At 38.8% G+C, this 24,783-nt stretch overlaps 2 protein-coding genes across 2 annotated transcripts in view; one reads left to right on the forward strand and one right to left on the reverse strand.

The window, feature by feature from the left end:
- Positions 1-679, reverse strand: part of sspo (SCO-spondin) — a 91,677-nt gene extending 90,998 nt beyond the window's left edge. The window contains exon 1 of the mRNA XM_053493669.1: positions 627-679. Within this exon, the coding sequence (XP_053349644.1) occupies positions 627-679 (53 nt within the window). The remainder of the gene's footprint in view (positions 1-626) is intronic.
- Positions 680-3,793: 3,114 nt separating this feature from the next.
- On the forward strand, positions 3,794-10,164 carry aoc1 (amine oxidase copper containing 1). The gene is made up of 5 exons (XM_053493583.1): positions 3,794-3,921; positions 5,475-7,013; positions 7,313-7,601; positions 8,229-8,361; positions 8,452-10,164. Exons 2-5 carry the CDS (start codon positions 5,483-5,485, stop codon positions 8,719-8,721), a joined length of 2,223 nt encoding a protein of 740 aa, XP_053349558.1. The 5' UTR covers positions 3,794-3,921; positions 5,475-5,482; the 3' UTR covers positions 8,722-10,164.
- The last annotated feature ends 14,619 nt before the right edge of the window (positions 10,165-24,783 follow it).

The raw sequence follows: 24,783 nt of genomic DNA on the forward strand, positions 1-24,783 counted from the left end.
TCATACACATTCACATTTCATACAAACTTAAATAATTCTTTTGATTGTGTAAGGCTGCTTTGCGACAATGTTAATTGTTAAAAGCACCATACCAATTAAATTGAATAGAAAATAAAATTGTATGGGTTTTTTTCAATATTTTTTAACATATTAGTTGGAATCACTTAATTTTGTTACACTAATATTTTACATTAGGGTCAGACATTTATAAAAAAAAATCAAATACAAAAATTAATTTAAAGTTTGTATGAGCCTTTTGCACTATTGCTTTTAGGTTAGCAGACAGGTTTCCCCAAAGATATTATTTAAGAAGATTTTTCTTTATATATAGTGAAAAAAAGTGGCACACTTGTTAACGCACAGAAAAAAAGGCACAGATGTTAACATGTATTTATAAATGTTGAACCTGTTAATTCACCAATTTACTTTAAATAAGCTTTATGGTTTAATTAAATACTTAAAAACATTTATCTATAAGGATTACTATAATGTAATCAAAAGTCAATAAAAATAAATCAAATGTAAGCAAGTATCAGGGTGATTAAAACATAAATCTACTACTTATCTAATAAAACATAGCATTTTGAAAAACAGTAAACATAGACCAATATTTTAGAAATGGTTACCCCATTCCCGTGACCGGATGCAGACTCATCAACAATATAAGCAGAGTCTTCATAATGGTTTTGAGGGCGGTAATTCCTTACTGAAGTGACCAACTGAAAAACTAAATCAGAAATAATAAAGGTATATTACATTCTTATTTTTATGCATTCATGCAAGTTCATGCATTTTATGATCAGGTATTAAATATAAGAAATAAAAATGCATTAAAACATACTTATGATGGTTACTTCTAATCTAAATCATTTCATTAAGAATTGAAGATATTTCATCACACCACCATAAAATATATTAGTAGTAGTTTACAGCATGTTAACACACATCGTGGCATTTACAAGATATATTGCTATGCAGTCTCTAAATTGAGAAATGAGGCAATAAACCTTGAAAGAAATTACCTGTGTTGTCAGATTCAGTATCAAGTTGATCTTCTTTACCTTTGCAAAATTTGGTTTTCTTAAATCATGTCTTCATTAAATCTCTAGTGTTGCTTTTCCATGTTTCTTATTTTTATTGGTTTCCAGCTACTTAAGGACTTTTTTGCCTAACTATTCCTGTTTTAATTTTTCTCACAGACACAGCGCAACTCCGTAGTAAGGATTATGAAGCCACTTTTCACACTAACAGGTGTTTTTTTTTTTTTTAATGGAGGGGAATTCGTAGCCTTGTGGCAGCATCTGAAAGCCATGCAATTGGAGGACGAAGCACTGGGCCACAGCTGTGATGTCAGCCATTAGCTGTTCATTTGTTATTGACAATGCTAAGTGCCCACCCCCCCTGTCCTGCATGCCCATCCAGAAAGGACAGGGGAGCGCAGAGGTTAAATTCAGTTCCTTTTGCAAGAGGACTGTTTGTGCAAGTGTAATCCTATAAAGAAATTCTTCAGAGGAAGGATTTTAAGGCCGTTTATTTAATAAAGTGTGTCAATAGAAAATAGCTTGAGGCCATGTGGTCTAACCACTATCATTAGCCAATACCTTTAGCTTTGGGGAAAGACACAAACACAGCTGCCTCAACCTTAAGCATTTCTTGTAGTCTTCTTTATTTTGTGTCACATTCAAGCAGGGATAAGACATGCAAAGTCAACACTACAATGTAGTCCTCGCAGTAAACTAAACTGACCTGCAAACTATAGATTTTTGCTAACTGTCCCAGGCACTATTATTGTCACATAGTGTAGTTTTAAAGTTAGGAAAAAGTAAAATGAAACACATAAATTTTAATCAACAGCAAAGATCTTGCATTTATCTGATAAATTCGGTTCTCAGGAAATCAAGATTTATATATTTATATTTATATATTGTATAATCATAATGATATATAATTTATATAGATTTTTTTTACATTGATATCTATTTTTATATCCGCTTTGTTTATAGTCCTTATAAGTAGCAATTTTTCAGCCCCCTAAACTGGATCCCATATAAATATTACATCAGTAGTTCCATAAAAACAAGGAAAGCTTATTCATTCATTTATTCATTCATTTTCACCAACTACTGTATTCTAACTAAGGGGTTGTGTTGGACCTGGAAACCTGACTCAGGAATACTGGGTGTTAGGCATACTGTACACGCATGCAGCTGGTCTGTTGGAAGTTAACATGCACAAAGACATTCAACACATCAACCAAAGTATGAAGGGAGTATAAAGTCAAAGTGTGTTATGAACAGAAAAAAAACTATTTGTCAATATCCAGAAGGCAGAATTTGTTTTTCAGGCAACAATATATTTGCATTTCAAATGTGCAACATTTGTCTACAGTGGCGGCCAAAAGTATTCACTACATTTCGTACTGTGTATGACTGTGTATGTGACAAATAAAATTTGAAAATTTGAATTATTGAGACAAGTGTGAAGCTTAATGTTTTTATGACATTCTCACATTTTAAAATAGTGACAGTCAAAATACTAAGATCTGCATTTTATTGCTGAGATGGACACCCAGTTTATAAAGTAAACATTCTGACACTTATTTGGTCTATCAGTTACCTAAATCAGCTGAGTCTAATGAGCACAACTCTATAGCAAGATTGACTCAAACTAATTAGTGACATTACTGGTCATTTGGTACTTTTGGCCACCACTGTCAATCTCAGTGCCTGGCATACTTGGATTTTCATAAACAACAATCGTTATTGTACAGAAGCGGATCTGCACTGTGATGAGAGCGTTCAGAGGAAAATGTGTGGACATGCCGATAGTAACTCTTTATAGCCTAAAGTGAGCACCAAAGAATGATGAGAGGGTTTAGAGGAGAATGTCTGGACATCTTCAAGCTAATCGAAATCCGATAGTAACTCTTTATAGCCTAAAGTGAGCACCAAAGAATGCATAGCATTACAGTTTGAACCTTGAGGCAGATGACCTTGAGGGGAAACACCCTTGACTTTTTTTGATGCCCCAAATTTAATGAGTCCATTGATTATTATTGTTGTAGGCCAAGCGAAGTGAAACCAAGTGAGATATTCTGTTAGTGTAGCTCCTCTGCCTAAAGGTTTAATGTGCTATGGATTCTGAGATGCCTTTCCACTGATTTGTACTGATGCTTAGTTTAGAAATGTAAAATAAAATTAAAAAAAAACTCCAAAGTCTGGTTCAATTCCTGCCTCAGACTCTGTGTGCATATAGTTTGCATGTTCTACCCAGGCTTGTTGGGTTTCCTAACACAGTGCAAAGACATGCAGATTATAATAATTGGTGTTTTCAAATTGAATGCAAGTGTGAATGTTGACCGTTCTACCACAGGCATAAAATGGGATAAATATATTGGTAATCATCATTGGCCTCCATGGACCCTAGCTGGATTACAAAGGGTTCCTAGATGGACGGATGGATGGATTGCATGTAGAGAGTTTCACTTAATGTATGCAAACCTATTCTGCTCATACTTTTTAAGGTTGCAAATAATTCTTGATAGCAGTTTATTTATATACTCATAGGATGACACAGGTGTGAATAGATATTAAAAAGTATCATGGTGGGGTTTTTTTTCCATGGAATTGGTCATTATACAAAGGCAAACCTGTAATCTGCACACCTTGGCCATTGGACATTGACATCTGAAAGTTTTATGGCCTAACATTGACCAATCCTTTACTACACTAGAGCCCTGTGTGGCTGATAAAAGGAACAATGCCACAACAGAAGAGTTAATTTCATATCCAGCTTATCGTCCAATAGGACTGTGGGGGAAAGACTACATCTGCTCGGGCTGGGCTGAGTAAACACATTTTAGCTACAGAAGTGGCACATTTACAGAACAAATCCTACAAGAATTGGAAATAAGAGCAATAGGTAAGATTGTGCAATTTCTTTCCTTTTTATACTTGCATTGTTGGGTTTGACTTCTTCTGTTCTAAATGAAGCATTACTTCAAAGGCTCTATAGATAAAGGGGTTGCATAATAGTTTTATAAATGTCTGGTAATAAATATGGAATATTTTATTCATTTGTGAAAGGTTTGATGCATAATAGTGTGGTGAACCAAGAGCTGCAGTTGCTTTTAATGGACTGTACATTGTAATGTGTACACTGTAAGAATTATGGTGTGGCAAAAGAAAAGATTTCTTCTTTCTTTGTCTTTTTTTTTTAGCAGTTAAAGAAGGTAGCAAAAGAATAAAGGTAAAAATGAGTAGCTTTGACACTGTAAAGGTTGTGTGTATGCCTGAGTGAGAAGATATATTGACAATGTTATGCCCAGATGTTACATAAAGGTTCACCATTTAATGGCATTTTATTTTTAGCAGAAGAAGAAAAGGTTTTAAAGAGGTATATTAAAACATTAAAACATTATGCTCACTGTTATGTAGGTTCACCTTGTGTTATCAAAACACCTTTTGCCCCTGGAGTCATGACCCCCTAAAACCTCTGAAGGTGTGCTGTGGTGTCTGACTCCAGGACATTGCCAACAGATCCTTTACTGTAAGTCCCATAAGTTGCAATAAGGGACCTCCATGGGTGCATTCTGTCCATGCTTGATTTAGAACTCTATGCCTGCAAAGCCCCATATATGGCGTTCTGATATTTCTCTGTTGTGGCCAGCGTCAACTGGAAAACTTTTAACTGTGGACTGGCCTTTGGACCCCACAGGCATAAATGAGACATGGTGTCCATGATAATGTTACATCTGATTGGTGTACAGTACAGTACCAGTAAAATGTTTGAAAATAAAATGGAAAAAAACTATGAAATGACACACATGGAATTAGGTAATGAACTAACTTACTAACAAACTTACTAACAAACTAACTAACAACAATAACAGTTAAAAAAGTTGTTTTTTTAAGACATGAAGGTCAGCTGTTCAGAAATCGTTCTTGCAAGAACAGTATTGTTAAGTGCACCATGATGAAACTGACTTTTATGAACACCATCCCAGGAAAGCAAGACCGAAACTTACCTCTGCTGCAGAGGAGAAGTTCATTTAGAGTTACCAGCCTCAAAAAATTCCCAATTAACAGCACATCGGATTAAAGCCATTATGAACGCATTACAAAGCATAAGTAGCAGACACATCAAAATATCAAGTATTAGATTATATATTATTGCATATTTTGGTTGCCTTTAGCATTGTTTTACAATGTACAATGTAGATGAAAAATAAAAATCATAAACATGATGGAATTAGAAGCTGTGTCTAAATTGTGTATTTGACAGAAAGTTGGGGTCATACCACAGGGTCAGTCCTGATGGGCCACCCTTCCAGTAGAGAAAGTTACAGGCCTTGCTCAGGGGCCAAACGATGGCAGGGGAGTTGGGGGTTGAATCTTCAGCCTTCAGATTTACAACTTTAATTATTTGAACCGCCACTGCTGTTTTGACTATTTGTTACCTTTCTATTCATGCAGATTTCGACATGTGGTTGAGTCTGCTGCTAGCTTTAGTAGTCACACAGACTGCTACGTCTAGAACCCGAGAATGGGCTCATCATGGGGCTTCCATGTTTGCTGATCTCTCCCCTAAAGAAATGATGGCTGTAAGAGGTTATCTCCACTCCTGCAGTGAGCTAGGCCTTATTTCATCAAAAGACAAGTCTCTTAAAAAGAACAGCATCCTTCTGATAGAACTACATGTTCCTCAAAAGCATGAGGCCCTCCGCGCACTAGACAGGGGGCAGGCAAAACCAACCCGTCGTGCTCGAGCAGTGATACAATTTGCTAACCAGGCCCAACCTAATATAACAGAATACATTGTTGGTCCATTGCCTTTTCCAAATTCCCATCAGCTCAAGACCTTTAAAGGTAATCGACCCATCAACTTTGCGTCCAGGCCAATCACAACTGTAGAATATGAGCATTTAGATAAAATCTTAAAAAACGTTGGAAAGCAAGTAAATAAAATTCTGTATGAGAGCATAGGCTTTACATATGGAAACTGCACCGATCGATGCTTAACCTTCTCAGACATTGCTCCTCGTGGACTTGAAGTGGGAGAGAGAAGAACGTGGATCATGCTGCAGAAATTTGTCGAGGGGTTCTTCATTCATCCTGTGGGTTTTGAGATTCTTATCAACCACGTTGACTTGGATCCAGAGAAATGGACTGTGGAAAAAGTGTGGTACAATGAACAATACTTTGACAGCGTCGAGGAACTGGTGGAGAAGTACGAGAAGGGAGAAATCTCTAAAATCAAACTGCCTGAGCATGATGAAAATGATCTATTTTCCACATACATTCCTCGAGGTCACAGCAACACTCGCACAGATATCCACGGACCAAAGTTTGTGGAGCCTCAAGGCCCGAGATATCAAGTCGAAAAAAACTTTGTGGAGTACGCTGGATGGTCTTTTGCATACCGTGTCCGCTCATCAGCTGGTCTGCAGATATTTGACTTGCGTTTTAATGGTGAGAGAATTGCCTATGAGATCAGCCTGCAAGAAGCTATCGCATTCTACTCTGGGGACACACCAGCTGGAATGCAAACAAAATACATAGATGCTGGCTGGGCCATGGGAACCTCAGATTTTGAACTTGCACCAGGTATCGACTGTCCTGAAATCGCCACTTTTGTGGACCTGTACCATTTCTACGATACAGACAAACCTGTCAGATATAAGAATGCATTGTGTATTTTTGAGATGACAACAGGCATGCCTCTTAGAAGACACTTTAACAGCAACTTCAAAGGAAGCTACAATTTCTTTGGGGGTCTTGAAAACCATGTACTTGTAATAAGAACCACATCCACTGTTTACAACTATGACTACATTTGGGACTTCCTGTTCTATCAGAATGGAGTAATGGAGTCTCGAGTTAGTGCCACGGGGTACATTCATGCAACATACTTTACAGAAAATGGACTGAACTACGGAACCAAGGTTTACAACTATGTTCTTGGAAATATACATACACATCTTGTTCATTACAAAGTGGATCTGGACATTGCAGGTAAGTTGAAGTAGATGTAAAGATGTAAGCTCTGATTTGTTAAGGCTCTTAAAAGAATTTATTTTAAGTGAGTTAATCACTACCAGAAATGACACAAAATATAAATCTTATATTAAGTGTATAGTAAGTGTACTGTAAATACAGTAAAGCTAGTTTTCCTGACATACTAAGTCTACACTTTGTTTTATTTTTCCAAATCCCAGATTATTAAGATCAACTTTAATATAAAGCAAGAAAACTTGGCTTAAATTTTGATATGATGCCATAAAAATCACTGGCTTTAATTTTCTCCTGTTTAGGGCGTGACAACAGTTTTGAGTCCATAAACCTGAAATATGTCAACTTCACCAACCCTTGGAGTAAACATCATACCATCAAACAATCCACTCTCTCCAGGACGCAACATGAAACAGAACGCAGTGCTGCCTTCCGCTTTGGAAAAAAATTTCCTCGCTATTTGCACTTCTACAACCCCAATCAAAAGAACAAGTGGGGGCATCAGAAGGGTTACCGCATTCAGTTTAACTCACATGCCCATAGTGTACTGCCTCGGGGCTGGAGGGAGGAGAATGGTATTACATGGTCAAGGTACCGTCACTCAAAATATGAGCCTGCAAGATGAACATTTTCTAACCTGAACACCTAGCGAGATATATACATTACCAGTCAAAAGTTTTACTTCTACTTTGCATTGTCTTTCATGATTTTTATTTCTTTCTACATGGTAAAACAATGCTGAAGAATTCAGAAATATTCAGAAAATAATTCAGAAAATAATCTCCTTTGAAGAGTTAATAATGAGATGTGTCTGCTACTTAAAGCCTTCCTAACAGCTCTAATCTAAGGTGCTGTTACTTGGTATTTTTTTGCTGATTATTCTGAATTAACTTTTTGTCTGCAGCAGATGTAAGTCTTCGTCTTGCTTTGCTGGGATGGTCTTCGTGACAGGCAGTTTCATCATGGTGCTTAATGGGGTTTTTTAAATGCGCTTGGCAATACTGTTCTTGAAGGCCAGAGCAGCTAACCTTTATGTCTTAAAACATTGTTGTTAATCAATTACTATATGTGCTATTGCACATATCAGTTTTGAAATCTTCAGTGTTGTTTTAGAATGTAAAAAACAATTCACATAGCAAAAAAAGTTAAATTAGTAGGAGTGTCCAAACTTTTGACTGGTGTGTGTGTGTGTGTGTGTGTGTGTGTTATGTGTTATAGATATCCTCTGGCTGTAACTAGACATAAGGATAGTGAGTCCACCAGCAGTAGCATATATACCCAGAATGACCCATGGGAACCTGTTGTTTCATTTGAGGACTACATCCGCAACAATGAAAACATTGTAAATCAGGTAAGTACTGTCCTAACCGTAAAAAATTCTGCTAAAAAAAAGCATGTCTAGAAGCATATGTCACCTATTACTGTATGTTCCATTTTTCAGGATTTGGTTGCCTGGGTTACCGTGGGTTTCTTACACATTCCTCATTCAGAAGACATTCCCAACACAGCAACCCCCGGAAACTCTGTAGGATTCTTCCTACGTCCGTTTAACTTTTTCAATGAAGACCCCTCACTGTCTTCTCTAAACACAGTCATCGTGCGACCAGATAATGAGGGTAAACCAAAAGTTCAGAGATGGACTCCAGAGATTGTTGGTCACTGTGTCTCAGACAAGCCTTTCTTCTACAATGGCACATATGGTGTAGTCTAGAATCATGTTGTAAAAAGTGTATATTAGTTTAGCTTGAAGGCAAAGCAAAACCTAATAAGGAATTGTACACTAGCTTTCCACATTGCATTCAAATATGCAACATACTTAGATATAAAGACTCTAAACTATTTGTGTAAATATAAAGGTTTGACACAACCTTAATATTGCCTTTTATAAATATCTATGTACTGCAAGCACTTCAGTTTTGAAGTAACCTTTTAAACTGTATTAAAATTTATATCGTGTCCATTTCTGGCTTTTTATTTTATTTTTAACATAAAACGAAAATGGCTGGTTGCCATTAAGTAATTTTATTTTTAAGTGGCTATTTTGTTAATTTTGGATGTCATATAAATGCCAAGCTCTTTAGAGATATCTCATACTGAAAAAAATATATGCGTATCCATGGTCTGGATTTATGTTCCAAGAACATCCAGGAAGCAGGATGCTCCATCCGCCAGATTATGCATCTCAGCAGTCCTAAGTAGCTGGAGTTTAGTCAAAGAAAAGGCTTCTTAGGCAAATGATCCTGATCCCTCTCAGTAAACACTCTCACACTACAGAACTCACCTGCAGGGTCACCAGGGGTAACGTGTAATGAGAAAAAGGAAGAAGGGGAAAGAGAGACTTTTTCTTGTTTGCATCTTATTTCACAAGAATGATACAAAACAATACAATAAACACAAGTTGAAGTGGTGTATAATTTAGTATGAACATTAAATATGTTTAAAGCAGTTTAGTGATTATCAAATGATATAAACTATATACATTATAGCATTATAACTATACTTAAAATCAATAATAAAAAGCTTTATTTATATAGTACTTTATTTTCATCGTAAAATCTCATTGTGTAAAAAGTATTTTAAATGTGCTTTACTATTAAATTACTGTAAATTAGCCTAATCTGCATGTTTTTGAATGCTGGGAGGAAACCGGAGTACGAGGAGGAGACCCACCAAGCATGAGGAGAACATGCAAACTCCACGTATACAGACCTGAAGATGGGACATAAACCCTCAACCCTACTTAACAAATAAACAAATATTCTCACTGGACACTTTAATAAGAATACCTGTAGACCTGATTATTCAAACAATAAGGTAATTTTTGTTTGTTTGTTTGTTTGTTTGTTTGTTTGTTTGTTTGTCAGTCAAACCAATCCATCTGGCACCAACCACCATGTCACAGTCAAAGTCAAGGAGATCACATTTCTCCCCCATTTGGATGTTGACTGAGTCAAGCGCTCTACATTAATTGTATAATTTTAGTTAAATGTGCACTGCTGCCGCCCTAATTAGAAAACTGCATAAATGTTTAAAACATGTTGTCATCTGTCCTGTGTCATTTCCTTAATTTGCTTTTGATTCTGTAAAGTTTCACTGCAACAATGTTGCAATATGTAAATAAGAGCTATATAAATAAAAATTGAATTGAATTGAATGAATGTGCAGGTTTATATGCGATTCTTTTTGAAAGACTAGAACTCCTGCAAGAATTAACAGGAGACATGTCTTAGCTGAACTATGTGTAGGGTTTCATATTGTGGGAGCTAAACCATTCAGAGCTTTTAATTTCGCAATGACATTTTTATTCATCAGGAAAACTAAAGATATGTGGCTGGCTTTAATTTCTTTTCCTAGGAAGGATGCAAGCTGCTGCATATTGTATAAACTGAAGCTTCCTTATAGAAGCAGCAAAGTAGTCAGCCATGGCAGGAAATTCCAGTAAAGAACCTATATCATTATAGAGAGCTGACATTCCTTAACTTTTCCATAGTAACAAGGAGCCATGCATCACCATACATCAGACTTCACAAAACAACATTTGGCGCATACAGTAGCTCTCTCTCCCTTTCCCCCCTCTCTTCCACTGTTCTGCATGTGAAAATACACACAAAAACACAATTCACACAGAGCTGTAGAATTTCATCCCTATTATTTTTTAAATGTACAAAACTTTGCAAACAGTCATGTTTTCTGTTTAAGGGTGCTTATCCAATGTACATAGTTTCAGAGTCATTTCTTTTTGAACACTGTTTGCACTGGTTGTATTTGATTTTCAGGCTTTGGTATGGTAATTTAACAGAGTATATATACGTCCAATTGGAGTTAAGTGAACTCTGAAACGGATACTTTAACATTAAGGATTCTACTGTGAAGTGTGTTGGCTCCAGACCGACTCACTACATTTCATAATGCATTTACAATGCGTAATGAGCCTTACTTCTATTTCCAGACTTTCAGTGGTTTTCCCATCAGGACCACAGATGTTCAATGAGTTTAATAGGTGAAATGCTCTTTTGACAATATTTTCCCTCTATTTGGTTAAGAAAAGTTTTTTATAAACATTTTAAACATTTTTCCTACAATAATAATGAAAACCACCCTGTTATATGCCAACAAGTGACATAATTACCAACTAAATTATAGGTTACATATAATAATGTACAAGCTAGTGTAGTGCCTATTTACTATATACAGTACGTACTGTAGCTTCTATTTTATGCAAACATGTTTCTCTATGACAGACAAGTTACTCAAACACTTCATCCTCTATTAATTTTGTTGTGACTTCTCCCATATGCACAATAATTGGCTCACATCACACACACATCTTTTATAGACTGTTTTTGTTTCCTGGCTTATTCTAAATTCACTTTTAAAATACATTTTCTAATCATCAATGCTCTTCCTGGGCATACTGTTAAAGTCCTGTAGGCTCCATCCATATAGCCATGGCTAATACTGTTTTAATGGTTGATGTGTAATGTTATGGGGTAAAAACAAAATGAGGTGTAATCACTTAACTCCCAAAAGCTTAAATCTTGAATAATTAAATTGAACTACTACTGAATTCATAGCATGGAGTACAATATATGACCAAACGTATGTGGACACCAGACCACTGTCATATTTGCTTATTTTACTTCCACTTACCTAAATAGGTTTTCTGCTAGATTGTAGAGCATAGATATGAAAATTTGTGATAATTTAGCCACAAGAGCTTTAGTGAGATCATGTAATAATTGGCCTGAGGAGAGAGGGTGAGAAGGCCTGGGATACAGTCGACATTCCATTTCATCCTTTAAGCGTTCAGTGCGGTTGAGGTCAGGGCTCTGTGCAGAAATAAGAGTTCTTCCACACCAATCTTGGCAACCCATGTCTTTATGGAGATTGTTTTTGGGCATAGTAGCATTGTTTTGCTGGAACAAGTTTGGGCTCTGTACATTAGTTACAGTACAATGTAATTAAATGTAATCCTGCAGACAATATTAAGTAAACATTACTCCAAAGTAAATACTCCAATATTAAGTAATTACTCCAAAATACTCCAAACTACCAAATAATTACAATGGTAACCCCATACTTTTGCAGCGGTTTTCCTCACTCTCTCTCGCTCTCTCTATCTCTCTCTCTCTCTCTCAGTCATTGAACAATATGTATTGCTCCCTCCACATTTATTTATTTATTTATTTATTTATTTTTAGCCCAATGATGCACCATCACTTGCATGAACACGTCATGAGTCGAGTCAACGGCTACCAATTGCAAATGTAAGACTCAGAACCACCTCCAGGCATTCCACTCCTGGCCATGCAATTGCTTGTCAGCCACTTGTTCAATTATTTATGAGTCCCCTTAAAGGGTATGTATGAGAATGGCTGTAATTCGTGAACAGTCAACGCCTTTGTCAAACCTCTTGAATTAAAGCTTAAAGTCTTAATTTTGTGGTGTACAAAGGCTAAATGGCAAAAAAAAAAACTTACTTTTGCTCCAAAATGTATTAAAAAGGTATGCTGGGCCAGGGGTAGCTCAGTGGTTAAGGCAGGACTGTGGTTCGGAAGATCCTGGTTCAAACCCCCAACCACCAAGTTGCCACTGTTGGGCCCTTAAGCAAGGCCCTTAACCCTCAACTGCTCAGATGTATAATGAGATAAAAAAAAAAAAAAGTAAGTTGCTCTGGATAAGAGCGTCTGCCAAATGCCTAAATGTAAATGCTGAGTGTATACTGTAGATTCTACAGTACTGATGTTATAGCCTACCCCATTGAGGCATATTATTGTTCTATTTTTAAAGAGATTGTTTATGCTATTTTACTTAATAAGTACTTACAGCACTTCTAAACAATTAATATTACATAAACAATTTTAAGGTGTGTCATTTTAAAATATATGTATTTTATTAGTGTGTTTTATTAGTTGTTTTTGCATTCAACTCCAAGAATGTGCAATGTACAGCTGTTCGACAGTATATCGTAAACCTGAAGACAGCTCGGAATCTGTTCTTGGTCATTTTTATAGCTCTCCCACATTCTCAGTTTCTCACTTCATTCACCACTGTATGATTCATCTTGGCATGCAGCTGAGAAAAGAGCAGACAAACATGTTAACTAGCCAGAAGCAGTTCAGAAATTTAAAAAAATGTTCAATACCAAGTTTCACTGAACACTGATGCTTTGAAAAAAAAATCACGTGTTCTACAAACTCCCATTAAAAGAGAGATACAGTAATGCTTTGTCTGGGCTATTTGAACAGCTTTTTCCCTGCAGGGGGGTTGTGTCTGAGCAACAAGGAAAAATAAAAATGATACTTAGTCACAGCAAAATAAAATAATATATTAAAATGTATTAAATAAATAATGTTGCAAGCCTTTGGCATTATAACCTTCCTTCTGCTTATTTATACTATGATTTAATTAGTCACTCATATGGTAGCAACACAATACCTGCAATTGAACAGATGCTAGTCGGGAGATTTAATTAATCTTTACTAAATCTTTAATAAAAATTGACTTTAGTGTCTTTGGCATCTCTCGAGTGCATCCATACAGTATGCGCCATCATAACATCCTGCCATTCATACAAGACTGTGGTGCATATCTGGTTGGGAGGTTTTAAAAAAAAAAACAGGTATGAACCACTGGGAAATTTTAATTAGAACTCCTGCTGAAGCACTTTGTATTAGTGGCCACATAAACATTAGGCATGAGATCACATTGTTGACCAACACTGCAGCCTAGTGTACAAAGTGAAGTATTACACAACATTAACATACTTGATATTATCTAAATAACAAAAATATAATATAATAAATACATTAAAAACCCTTGAAATTAAACATGTCTTTTCCCCCTTAAAGTTACAAAGTGTTCTGTGTACATTTACAGAGACATACATGTAGATGTCTTTAGTAAATGATATGTAAAATAATAATTAGGTATGTCCTGGAAAAGGGTCAGCAATTTATTTTTACTAAATAGTTGATTAATTTGTACAACAGGGCCCCGCCTTCTGCTCTGTGTACATAAGGTTCTTCCTGTCCTTGGTGTCCCAAATTTGGTTTCCAAATTGTTTGTAGTGTGTGCAAGTGTGTAAGTGTGCAGGCGTGTGCCCTGTGATAATTTACTGTAGCGTGTCCAGGTCCAAGGGCTCAAGTGAAACTTTATAGGAAAGTGGTATAGAGAACGAGAAAGACACACAGAGAGAGACAGAGACAGAGAGAGCAAGAGGGAAAGACAGAGAGAGAACAACAGGAAATTGTATCATGGCTTACAAATGAATATCACATGGTTGAGGTATGTGATCAGGTTATTATATATACTGTAGAGATAGATAGATAGATAGATAGATAGATAGATAGATAGATAGATAGATAGATAGATAGATAGATAGATAGATAGAGTAAGAAAATTTTTAACACTCACTCACTCACTCATTCATCGTTTATACCGCTTTATCCTGTATTTAGGGTCGCGGGGGGCCTGCAGCCTATCCCAGGAGGCTTAGGGCACGAGGCGGGGTACAACCTGTATAGGGTACCAATCCATTGCAGGTCACACACACATACACACACTCAGACAAAATGTTAACACATTATTCTTTTTTATTATTCTTTTATTTAATTATTATTATTTATTTACTGTTATAGTTTTTAGTGAATATAGTTTTTTATAATTATAAACATTTTTTACACTTAATTTGGAGTTTTTTCTTAAATTTTTTTTGAAAAATGTAATTTAAAATTAAAAAAAATAAAAAATTATTTTTTTAATTATTTACAAAAAATATTGTGTATGATTTTAACAGTGTTGTTGGCTGTTTTTGCATTAAAATTTAAATCCCCAAAATTTAAATACAGTAAATATTCGTAGATATTCAGTTTTGGTAAAAAAGAATCATAACATATAATTGCTCTGTTGTTGACTGTTATTGTTTGTATGTGTTTCTTCAATTCAACAATTAATTAAATTTAATATGAAGAAATAAGGTGTGGCTTTTACAATATATATATATATATATATATATATATATATACAGGCCCGTAGCCAGGGGGGGTTCGGGTGGTTCGAACGACCCACCCCTCACTGCCAAAGGTCCAGAATTTATTATTATTATTATTATTATTATTATTATTATTTATTAAAAAAAAATTTTTTGAGACAGATTAAAATTGTTGGGCATTATTTCAAATAACACTTTATTACAAAACAATTTACCGCGACGTGACAAACCTGTGCAGCAACTGATGTTTTTTATCTGTGAGGCGGCATCCGGCGGTGTTTAATATGGGTCGAAAAAAGCAGGAGAGACGGAAGAGAAAGCAGGCAGCAGCGTCATTATCGCAGAATATTGAACATATGTTCAAAAAGACTGCCAAACAGAGTAAGTCTGTTACTACCTCAAGATCAAATCGCTCACGCTAGTTAAGTGGTAGCTAATCGTCAACCCCACATCACACACAGAATAGTTCTCTTTCAAGCATACGTTTCGGTGTCTCACTATGGGATACGCCCCTTCCGCGTATTCTTCAGAAGTCCTATTACACTACACCAGCCCCAATTGGCTGGCAGACGTGACGTTGTGTCTGGGAGTGGCCTCCCCCCGTATAAAAGGGGCAGCACAACGTCACTTCGCTATTCAAAAACCTCTTCTCGCTTCACACCAGAAGCCTATCTTTCAGAACGACTGGTCACCACACCGTCTTTCGCCTAGCTCCTTTTATCGACACTCCAGTTGATTCTAGGACCGTTTAAAAACAATATGGCTGCAGCAAATCAGACCGCTAAGGCTAGAGAGGGAGAAGACGTGCGTATTTGTGTTTGTGGGAACAAGATTTCGAGCAAAGACACACACCAGGTCTGCTCGTCGTGTCTTGGGCTGAAACATGCGCAACTAGCGCTAGACAACCCCGGTTCATGCGAACACTGCGCACGCTTCACCGGGAAGAGCCTTCGTCGCAGGCTAGCGCGCCAAGCCAGCCTGTCGGGCCTCGACCCACTCCTCTCACCTAGCCCCACTCCAGCTGCCACCCCACAGGTATCCATCCCTGTGGAGCTGCCCACCACGGCAGCCTTATCCTGGGGTGAACAGCTCGACGTCTGCGCCCCTCTACCCAGTGTGCTCAGCACTGACGAAGAGGAAGGCGCGCTAGACTTCGAGGAAGAGGGTCAGTCCGACTTTCTCCTTTCTGAGGAAGAGGAGGATCTCGAGGACTCCCCATTCCTTCCACCCGTGCACTCAGCACAGCCTCTTGCCGCGACAGGAGCCGCTGAAGCTATGGACGGGGCACCATCCCCGCTCCTGAGCATCGACCTGCAGGACGTGTGCAAACGCGCCGCGGAAAAGCTGAATATTCAGTGGCCGACTGTAGTGGCAGAGACTGCAAAGTCTCGCTATGAAGGTAAGAGGCTGCCGAGAGCGAAACGGGCGGCACGGCAGCTCCTTCCAGTCTTCCCAGAGCTCCTGGATGAGCTCACGGTGACATGAAAGGAAAAACCGTTTACGAGCAAGACGCCAGTGCAGGGGGGATCTGCACTCGACGTGGAGGGCATGGAAAGAGAAGGACTTTTCAGGATGCCTCCCATGGAACGGTTAGTGGCTGCGCACTTGCTCCCGAGACACACGGAGGCTGCAAATCTGTCGTTGCCATCGAAAACGGAGCGCTTCCAGTCAAACATGATGGAACGCGCATACAAAGCAGTCGCGCTCTGCGTCAGAGCTCTAAACGCGACCTCTCTGCTGACCGCGTACCAAGCGGAGCTGCAGGACGAAGCCTCGGCCACACCAGGTCAGACACAGTGGGAGGAGATCTGTATAGTGACAGATCTCTCTCTGAGGCTTCAGAGGTGCGCGGTACAAGCCGCGGGGAAAGCAATGGCCACGATGGTCATTCAGAAGAGAGGCCGGTGGCTCAACTTGGCAAATCTCTCCGACAGAGAGAAAGAGTCTATCTTGGATGCACCAGTGGTGGCCGACGGAAATTTCGGCTCGGCTCTCACCCTGATGCAAAAGAGATGTGAGGAGAAAAAGAGGGATGACGAGGCGCTACAGCTTTGTATGCCCAGGAAGGCACAGGCGGCACCCCCCCCCCCCGCCACTCAGGAAGACCTTTGCACAGGTCACAGCCCGCCCTTCCCCCAGTTATCGCATCCCCAAACGGCAGAGACCGAACACAAGTTCAGCTGGCCAAGGCGGAGTCGCAGAGCAAAGATCTCCCTGGCAGAGAAGAAACTATCCGCCAGCGGCAACTCAGACGGCACAGCCTGCTCCTCAACCCCACCCTCATCCTCAACCCCATCTTCAGGGAGTGAGGAGGAAGAAGAAGGCCGTTTGATGGGGTCTTTCCTCGGGAAGGGAACCAACAGCCCCCCAGTTCGCTAGTTCCCGACCCTCAAATGTTGAAAAGGACGAGTTCCGAGGTCCAAAGTTGTTCTGTGTGGAGGGGAGAGCCTGGGTGGGCCAGGGGCAAGACAGTAAAGCGAAAGAGGAACGGTGCAGCGGTGTACATACATCAATGTATCACAAGCATGTCTCACGTTCAAACCCCAATAAAGCTTTTACTGAACCCCCAAAAAATATAAAAAAATATATCTCCCCAAAAAATGTTGCAAAACATATCAATAAACCTGTCACTCTCTCAGAGGTGATGGATCACACAGACTCTGTCAAAGCGCTAAGTGCCCGCGCATGCGCAGTACAGACCACAGAACCGTCCGTGACTCAGCCGCGCGAGGGCGCCAGAACACTGCAGATACGCAGCTGGCAAGAATGCACGCAGTCCCGCTGGGTATTAAAGAAAATACAATTCGGGTACAGACTGCAATTCGCAACTTCCCCTCCAAAATTCAAAGGAATAATTCATTCCCAGGTGAGGGGGGAGTTGAAGCATGTCCTTCAGGAGGAAATTTCCTCTCTGTTGAACAAAAGGGCAATAAGAGTGGTTCCACCAGAGGAGAGCCACAGCGGGTTTTACTCGAGATATTTTCTCATTCCAAAGAAGGGAACCCAAGCCCTCCGCCCAATACTAGATCTACGTGCGTTGAACGTATACCTAAGGAGATACAAGTTCAGAATGCTCACGCATTCTACACTCCTACAAATGGTGCGCCAGGGAGATTGGTTCACATCAATCGATCTGAAGGACGCATATTTTCACATTAAGATATACCCACCACACAGGAAGTTTCTGAGATTTGCCTTCCTTGGTGTGGTATACGAATATCTGGTGCTACCATTCCGCTTGTCCCTCAGCCCCAGAGTATTTATAAAATGTACAGAAGCGACGCTCACCCCGCTCAGGGAGAAAGGCATTCGTCTCGCTACTTACATAGACGATTGGCTTGTGACAGCTCGCTCGAAACAAGAAGCGAGAGAGCACACAGCGATACTTCTGGAACATATACAGAAACTGGGGCTAAGATTGAACACAGAAAAGAGTGTTTTAACTCCCACACGGTCCATAGTGTATCTGGGACTGTCGCTGGACTCAGTGAACTTCAGGGCGCGACTATCGGCAGACAGGGTGAAAAGATTCACCTGTTGCATGACCCACTTTCAGAGGGGAAACAAGGTTTCCTTTCGTACATGCCTCAGATTATTAGGACTGATGGCCTCAGCCCTGATAGTTATCCCGTTAGGGAGACTACATATGAGGGAATTCCAGCGCTGGGTAGCGTCCCAAGGGCTGGACCCGGTACGTCACTCACGGAAAAGGGTAAGAGTGACGTCAGAGGCAGTTCTGGCACTGCGCCAGTGGAAACGCCCGAACTTCCTGACTCAAGGGGTATCCATGGGTGTAGTTCGGCACAGGAAGATAATAACGACGGACGCGCCGCTGTCCGGTTGGGAGGGCATTCACGAGGGCAGAATAGTGAATGGGAGATGGGGTCAGCATATGACCAATCTTCACATAAACTATCTAGAAATGCTAGCTGTTTTTCTGACGCTAAAGCATTTTCTTCCTTTTCTGAAAGGAGAACATGTCCTTGTGAGAACGGACAACACGACAGTTGTAGCCTACATAAATCGTCAGGGAGGCCTCAGATCACTCCTTCTGCACACGTTAGCACGCAGACTGATCTTATGGGGCAGTGTCAACCTTCTATCCCTGAGAGCGACACACGTACAGGGTGTGATGAATCGGGGCGCGGATCTGCTGTCCAGGGGAAATCCCCTCTATGGGGAGTGGAAACTGAACAGCGAAGTGATCGAACAGATCTGGGGCATGTATGGCAGAGCGACAGTGGATCTGTTCGCGTCCCAAGACAATGCCCAGTGTCACCTGTTCTTTTCCCTGAAGGACCAGAGCGCGCCCCTGGGAATAGACGCGCTAGCACACGAGTGGCCTCGCACTCTTCTATACGCATTCCCACCGATAGCGCTCATATCACCAACACTCTGCAGAGTAAGGGAGGAAGGTATGAGACTAATACTAATAGCCGCGAGATGGCCGGGGAAACACTGGCTTGCAGAGATTATACATATGCTGTACGACGAGCCGTGGTCTCTCCCGCAGCGCATAGACCTTCTGTCACAAGAGGAGGGGGAAATCTTCCATCCTCATCCGGAACGGCTGGCACTATGGGCCTGGCCCGTGAGTGGTCCAATTTAAGTAAAACTGGTCTACCCGACAGTGTTATCAAAACCATACAGAATGCCAGGGCGGCATCAACTAGATCTCTTTATGATTGTAAATGGAATGTATTCGAACGCTGGTGCGCAACTAGACACGAGATTCCTTTTCAGTGTTCAGTGGCAGTAGTTCTTTCATTCCTTCAGGAAATGATAGACAAAGGCAAAGCGTTCTCAACCATAAAAGTGTTTCTGGCTGCTATATCGGCTTGTCACATTGGTTTTGATGATAAAACAGTGGGACAACATCCTTTGATATGCAGATTCATGAGGGGCGCGCGCCGCGCCCTGCCGGTCTCTAAACCACTTACCCCATCATGGGATTTGGGGTTGGTGCTTGATGCATTGTCTATGTCCCCATTTGAACCACTAGACAAGGCTGATTTCAAGGCACTGTCTTTTAAGACTGCACTATTAGTAGCTTTGGTCTCAGCGAAGCGCGTGAGCGAGATTCATGCTCTTTCTGTGCATCCAGCATGCTTACAGTTCATGTCCGGGGATGCAGGAGTGATTATGAAACCTAACCCGGCATTCATGCCTAAAGTCATTAATGCGATAAACCCTTTTGAGTTAAGGGCCTTCCATCCACCTCCTTTTACTTCATCAGAGCAGCAAAAGCTAAACACGCTGTGCCCTGTGCGCGCTCTGCGCATCTATACAGAGCGGACCAGAGGTCTAAGGGAAAGTGATCAGCTGTTCGTTTCTTGGATGAAACCTCGTACAGGGAAGCCGATCACTAAACAGCGCTTATCACATTGGATAGTGGAGGCGATTTCGTTGGCTTATTCCAGCAAGGGTCTAGAACCCCCAACTGGCGTACGCGCGCACTCGACAAGGGGAATGTCAAGTTCCTGGGCTCTTTTTAAGGGAATCACATTACAGGATATATGTAAAGCGGCGAGCTGGTCGTCTCCGCACACATTTGCCAGATTTTACAAACTGGACGTTACAGCTCAGACTTTAGCTCATGCAGTACTGAGCGTAAAGACAGAATCTAAAGACTAAACTCGTTCAGCCCTGAAGGCTTTGGGTATGGTTGGCAGAAGACTTCAAGACAGGCTATCTGACAATACGGGAGTTAGAATATCCCATAGTGAGACACCGAAACGTATGCTTGAAAGAGAACAATAGGTTACTTGTGTAACCCCGGTTCTCTGATAGCATTAAGTGAGGTGTCTCACCAGATGACCCTCCTTGCTGTGTGAAGCGAGGAAGAGGTTGCTTGTTTTGAATAGCAAAGTGACGTTGTGCTGCCCCTTTTATACGGGGGGGGGGGGGTGGGGGAGGCCACTCCCAGACACAACGTCACGTCTGCCAGCCAATTGGGGCTGGCGTAGTGTAATAGGACTTCTGAAGAATACGCGGAAGGGGCGTATCCCATAGTGAGACACCTCACTTAATGCTATCAGAGAACCGGGGTTACGCAAGTAACCTATTGTTCTCTTGTGCCTTTTCTTGAGCAGTCTGAATGGCTATGACAAGTCTGTAACATCTTAAATAAACATTAACAGACAGGAGCCTATCTGATGGATCTGTGAATTTATTATGTTAAATAATGTTAATCTATCAACAAAAAAAAGAAAGAACGACGAGTTCAATGCGTAAACAAACCTGCTTGACCATGCATAGTATTAGGATTTATTAACATTTTATTTTGAATTAATAAATTATTATATTGAATTAGTAAATTTATTAAATTATTCTATTAACCATAGGCGATGCTGTCTAGTGTCTATACGCGGTGTAGACAGCATTCGAATGAAGTTTATCATTAATAATTGTTACATAAAACATAAAATAAAATAAGCCCACAAAAAATTATTTTTATTCATCCCACAGTTTTGTAAGTACATTAACTGATCGTCTTTTCCCTGTAATATTTGTATATTATTATTATTAGATCATTACTGGTAAAATTTTTCAAAAACATGCACATTATGATACCAGCAGACAAGCTAATCCAGCACATGTCACTAAAATGCAGTATTTAATCCTTAAAATGAAATACAAAATGAGTAAATACTCAAATACAAAATACTGAGAAAAAAGGTCCACTTTAAAAAAAAAAAAGAACCCCCCCTTGCACTAGGCTGGCTACGGGCCTGATATATATATATATATATATATATACATATATATATATATACTGTAATAACATCAACATATACTCTCATATAGCCATAGCATAGCACCTTTAATACAGAGGTAATGATTAATAACGAGAAAAAATAATAGATTTTACACACTAGCCATCTGAAACCAAACAAATTTTAGCAAATTGTCTACAAAAATATGGGCATTTGGAAACCTTAAAACTGAACATGTTTTCCCCACAGTTACAGTTCATTTAGTGACAGTGTTATGTACAGTACAAGTTTACTTAGACCAATAACACAATAACCACAAAACAAGTTTCAAAACAGGGTGTGGATCATCAGAGATTCTGTTTAATTTTGTTATGTCAAACTTAGTGGTTCCATGTTCATCCCCTATATGAAGTTATCATTGGGATCAGAAGATGAACTGATTAGATTTTAGAATTAATGAAACAAGCAAAAGGTCACAACAAGGTTAATTTTTTATTTATTTATAGTTTTCTCTTCCTTCCTGATTCAAGTATTTTCTAGGGGTGTTTCAGGCTTACAAATTAGTGCAAGGCAATTATACTTGTTGACAAAGCTATTGCGGTTGATACCACTAACAGAAAGTTCTACTTGTTTTAGTAATTAAACTGGATTACAATTTGTTACCATTGGGTGGTGTAAAATAAATAAATAAATACAAATACTGTAGGTCGCTGTAGAGGTTGAAACCTTTTTTCCCCTTAATCACACAACCCCAGCTCGGGAAGTCAGTTATGTTAGTCATGTCAAATATCTCAATGTGCTTTGTCATTACCTTAAAATAACCAGGAACAGCTGAGACAAAGCCCAGGAGGCATGTCACTTAATGTCAGCCATGAGTGCTATTTGAAAAAAAAAATCACACATTATCTGGTGAACTCTGTCTGGTCAACACCTCTCCTCAAAACATAATTTCAAAGAGTTTAGATAGTATTAGTACATTAACTTTATGAACTACACTACATTACATTCACTACATAAACTACATTATGTTAAGATACTATAAATATATCTGCAACGTTGGCTGGCTAGGATTTGCTAGTTTTTAAAAAATTGTTAAATTACTAAATTAAAATTTCTCATCAGGCTTACTTCAAAGAACTCGGAAACACATTTCTTCATATAGAATCATAAATTATTTGTGATGTAACTCTTTTATTTACAAATTTAGCATTCTTTGATTTTTTTTTTATGTATTTAAAACATTACTAGGAAGAACTTTCGCTTTGCTTATCACATGAAAAAAAATGGGGTAGTCACGTTAAGGTACATTTTTCTGTGGCAAAAAAAAGTGTTTTTTTATACATATATTGGTTCTACATTTTCTAAAGTTTTACAATAGACATTTCACTTTGACTGCTTACATTTAAAAATAGTGTTGTCATACAGTAAATGCTTTAGGGTCAATCATGCATAGTGACTTTAGTTTTGATACTTTATTTGTAGATAAACCTATAATAAAAGTAATCAGTGATTTTCAAATGAGGCCATCAATTTGTCATCATTAATTGGACCTAAAATTTATTGATAAAAAAAAGAGAATTTTAGACACCGTTACTTTTAAAGTCTCACAGTCATGAGAAAGTCAAGTTATTTGCATGTAAGTCAAATAAAATCAAACCTAAAATAATACTAGTATCAATATTAACAATAAAAGACTGAATACTTGGCAATCTCAATAAGTATAACAAAGATTTCCATATACAAATTACACTTTTTTTAAACACAATTTTATTCTTTTTTTTTTAGCACTTCAAGGAGGATTAGATTAGATTAGATACATATATTATGAATATTATCCCCTTCAAAGGATTAGAATATAATGCCAACTTCTTACAGCGGTATTTGTTGAGACAAGAGCTATCACTGTGTTGAGCCAGTGTTTCGGGAATTTCAGTGTCCCTAGGTTTCCCAGGTTTCCCTGATTCCCCGGATAGGTTCCCCCTCCCTATTGCCTGTGGAAGGATCAGGGATGTCTGAAATTGACTCAGAGATATGTGTGCCAGTAGCACAGATAAAATAGTGATCAGAATGTTTGAGAAAAAACACTGTCTTTTACTTGAAGTATGGGAAACATATTTTCCTGGAAAATCCGTTTCCCCCTTCCTACTGGATGTCTGAAATTCACTCAGAGACATGTGTGCAAAGGTAATACAGTGAGATGTTTTTTAAAACACTGTAATTTAAACAAGAGAGTCCGGGAAATCAATTCACCCAGTTAACAAATGTAATACATTTCAAGCTTTCATACTTTGTTAAATTAAATTAAAATAATAATTCAGATACATTATTTAATGTAAAAATGTATTTTTGCACTATTATAATATGTGCTGTGCTAATTATGTATGTCTGTTTTATCCTGGGTAACCATACAGTATATCATGGATACAGTATATTCAGAATATCGTGTTTCCTCATCATATGTGGGTGCTACGTTGTACTTAGGATGGCTGAAAGTAATTCAAATACATAGTTACACATGAATAACTGAGTATGGTGTCATATAATTGCTGTATATGTGTGTTTGATAGGTACAACAGATAGTTTAAGAATTGGATGTTTGAGTGAGTAAAAAAGAGTATCATGGTTAGCAGTCACTACGAGTAGGCATTTTACCCTTGAGTTACATGCTACGGTATATTAAATTACAAGGTATTCCCTTGAATATATTTAGAATAAATCAATATCACATCTATTGTCACAGAGCCAATGTATGTGAATTAAAATTAGTCGCAATGTCAGTACTTGCCCAGCAAACCAGCCTTTTGCAGCGGTTTAAAACGGATATGGATATATGGATTATATAGATTATTTTGCATAGGTTATTAAGGTCGTAAAAACACTTTAAAACGAGAAAAAAAATGTCAGAATCCTCGTTCGCCCCCTCAGCATTAGGTAGTAAGTAATGTCATGATTGCATCGCTTGACCGGGAAAACCTAGGGATACTGAATTTTTCAGAAAGGGATATAAAAATGTCCGGAGAGTAATTCGTTCATTTTCTACTGGACGTGCATGTGCAAATCATCA

Source organism: Clarias gariepinus, chromosome 4 (assembly GCF_024256425.1).
Source record: "Clarias gariepinus isolate MV-2021 ecotype Netherlands chromosome 4, CGAR_prim_01v2, whole genome shotgun sequence".
NCBI lineage: Eukaryota > Metazoa > Chordata > Actinopteri > Siluriformes > Clariidae > Clarias > Clarias gariepinus.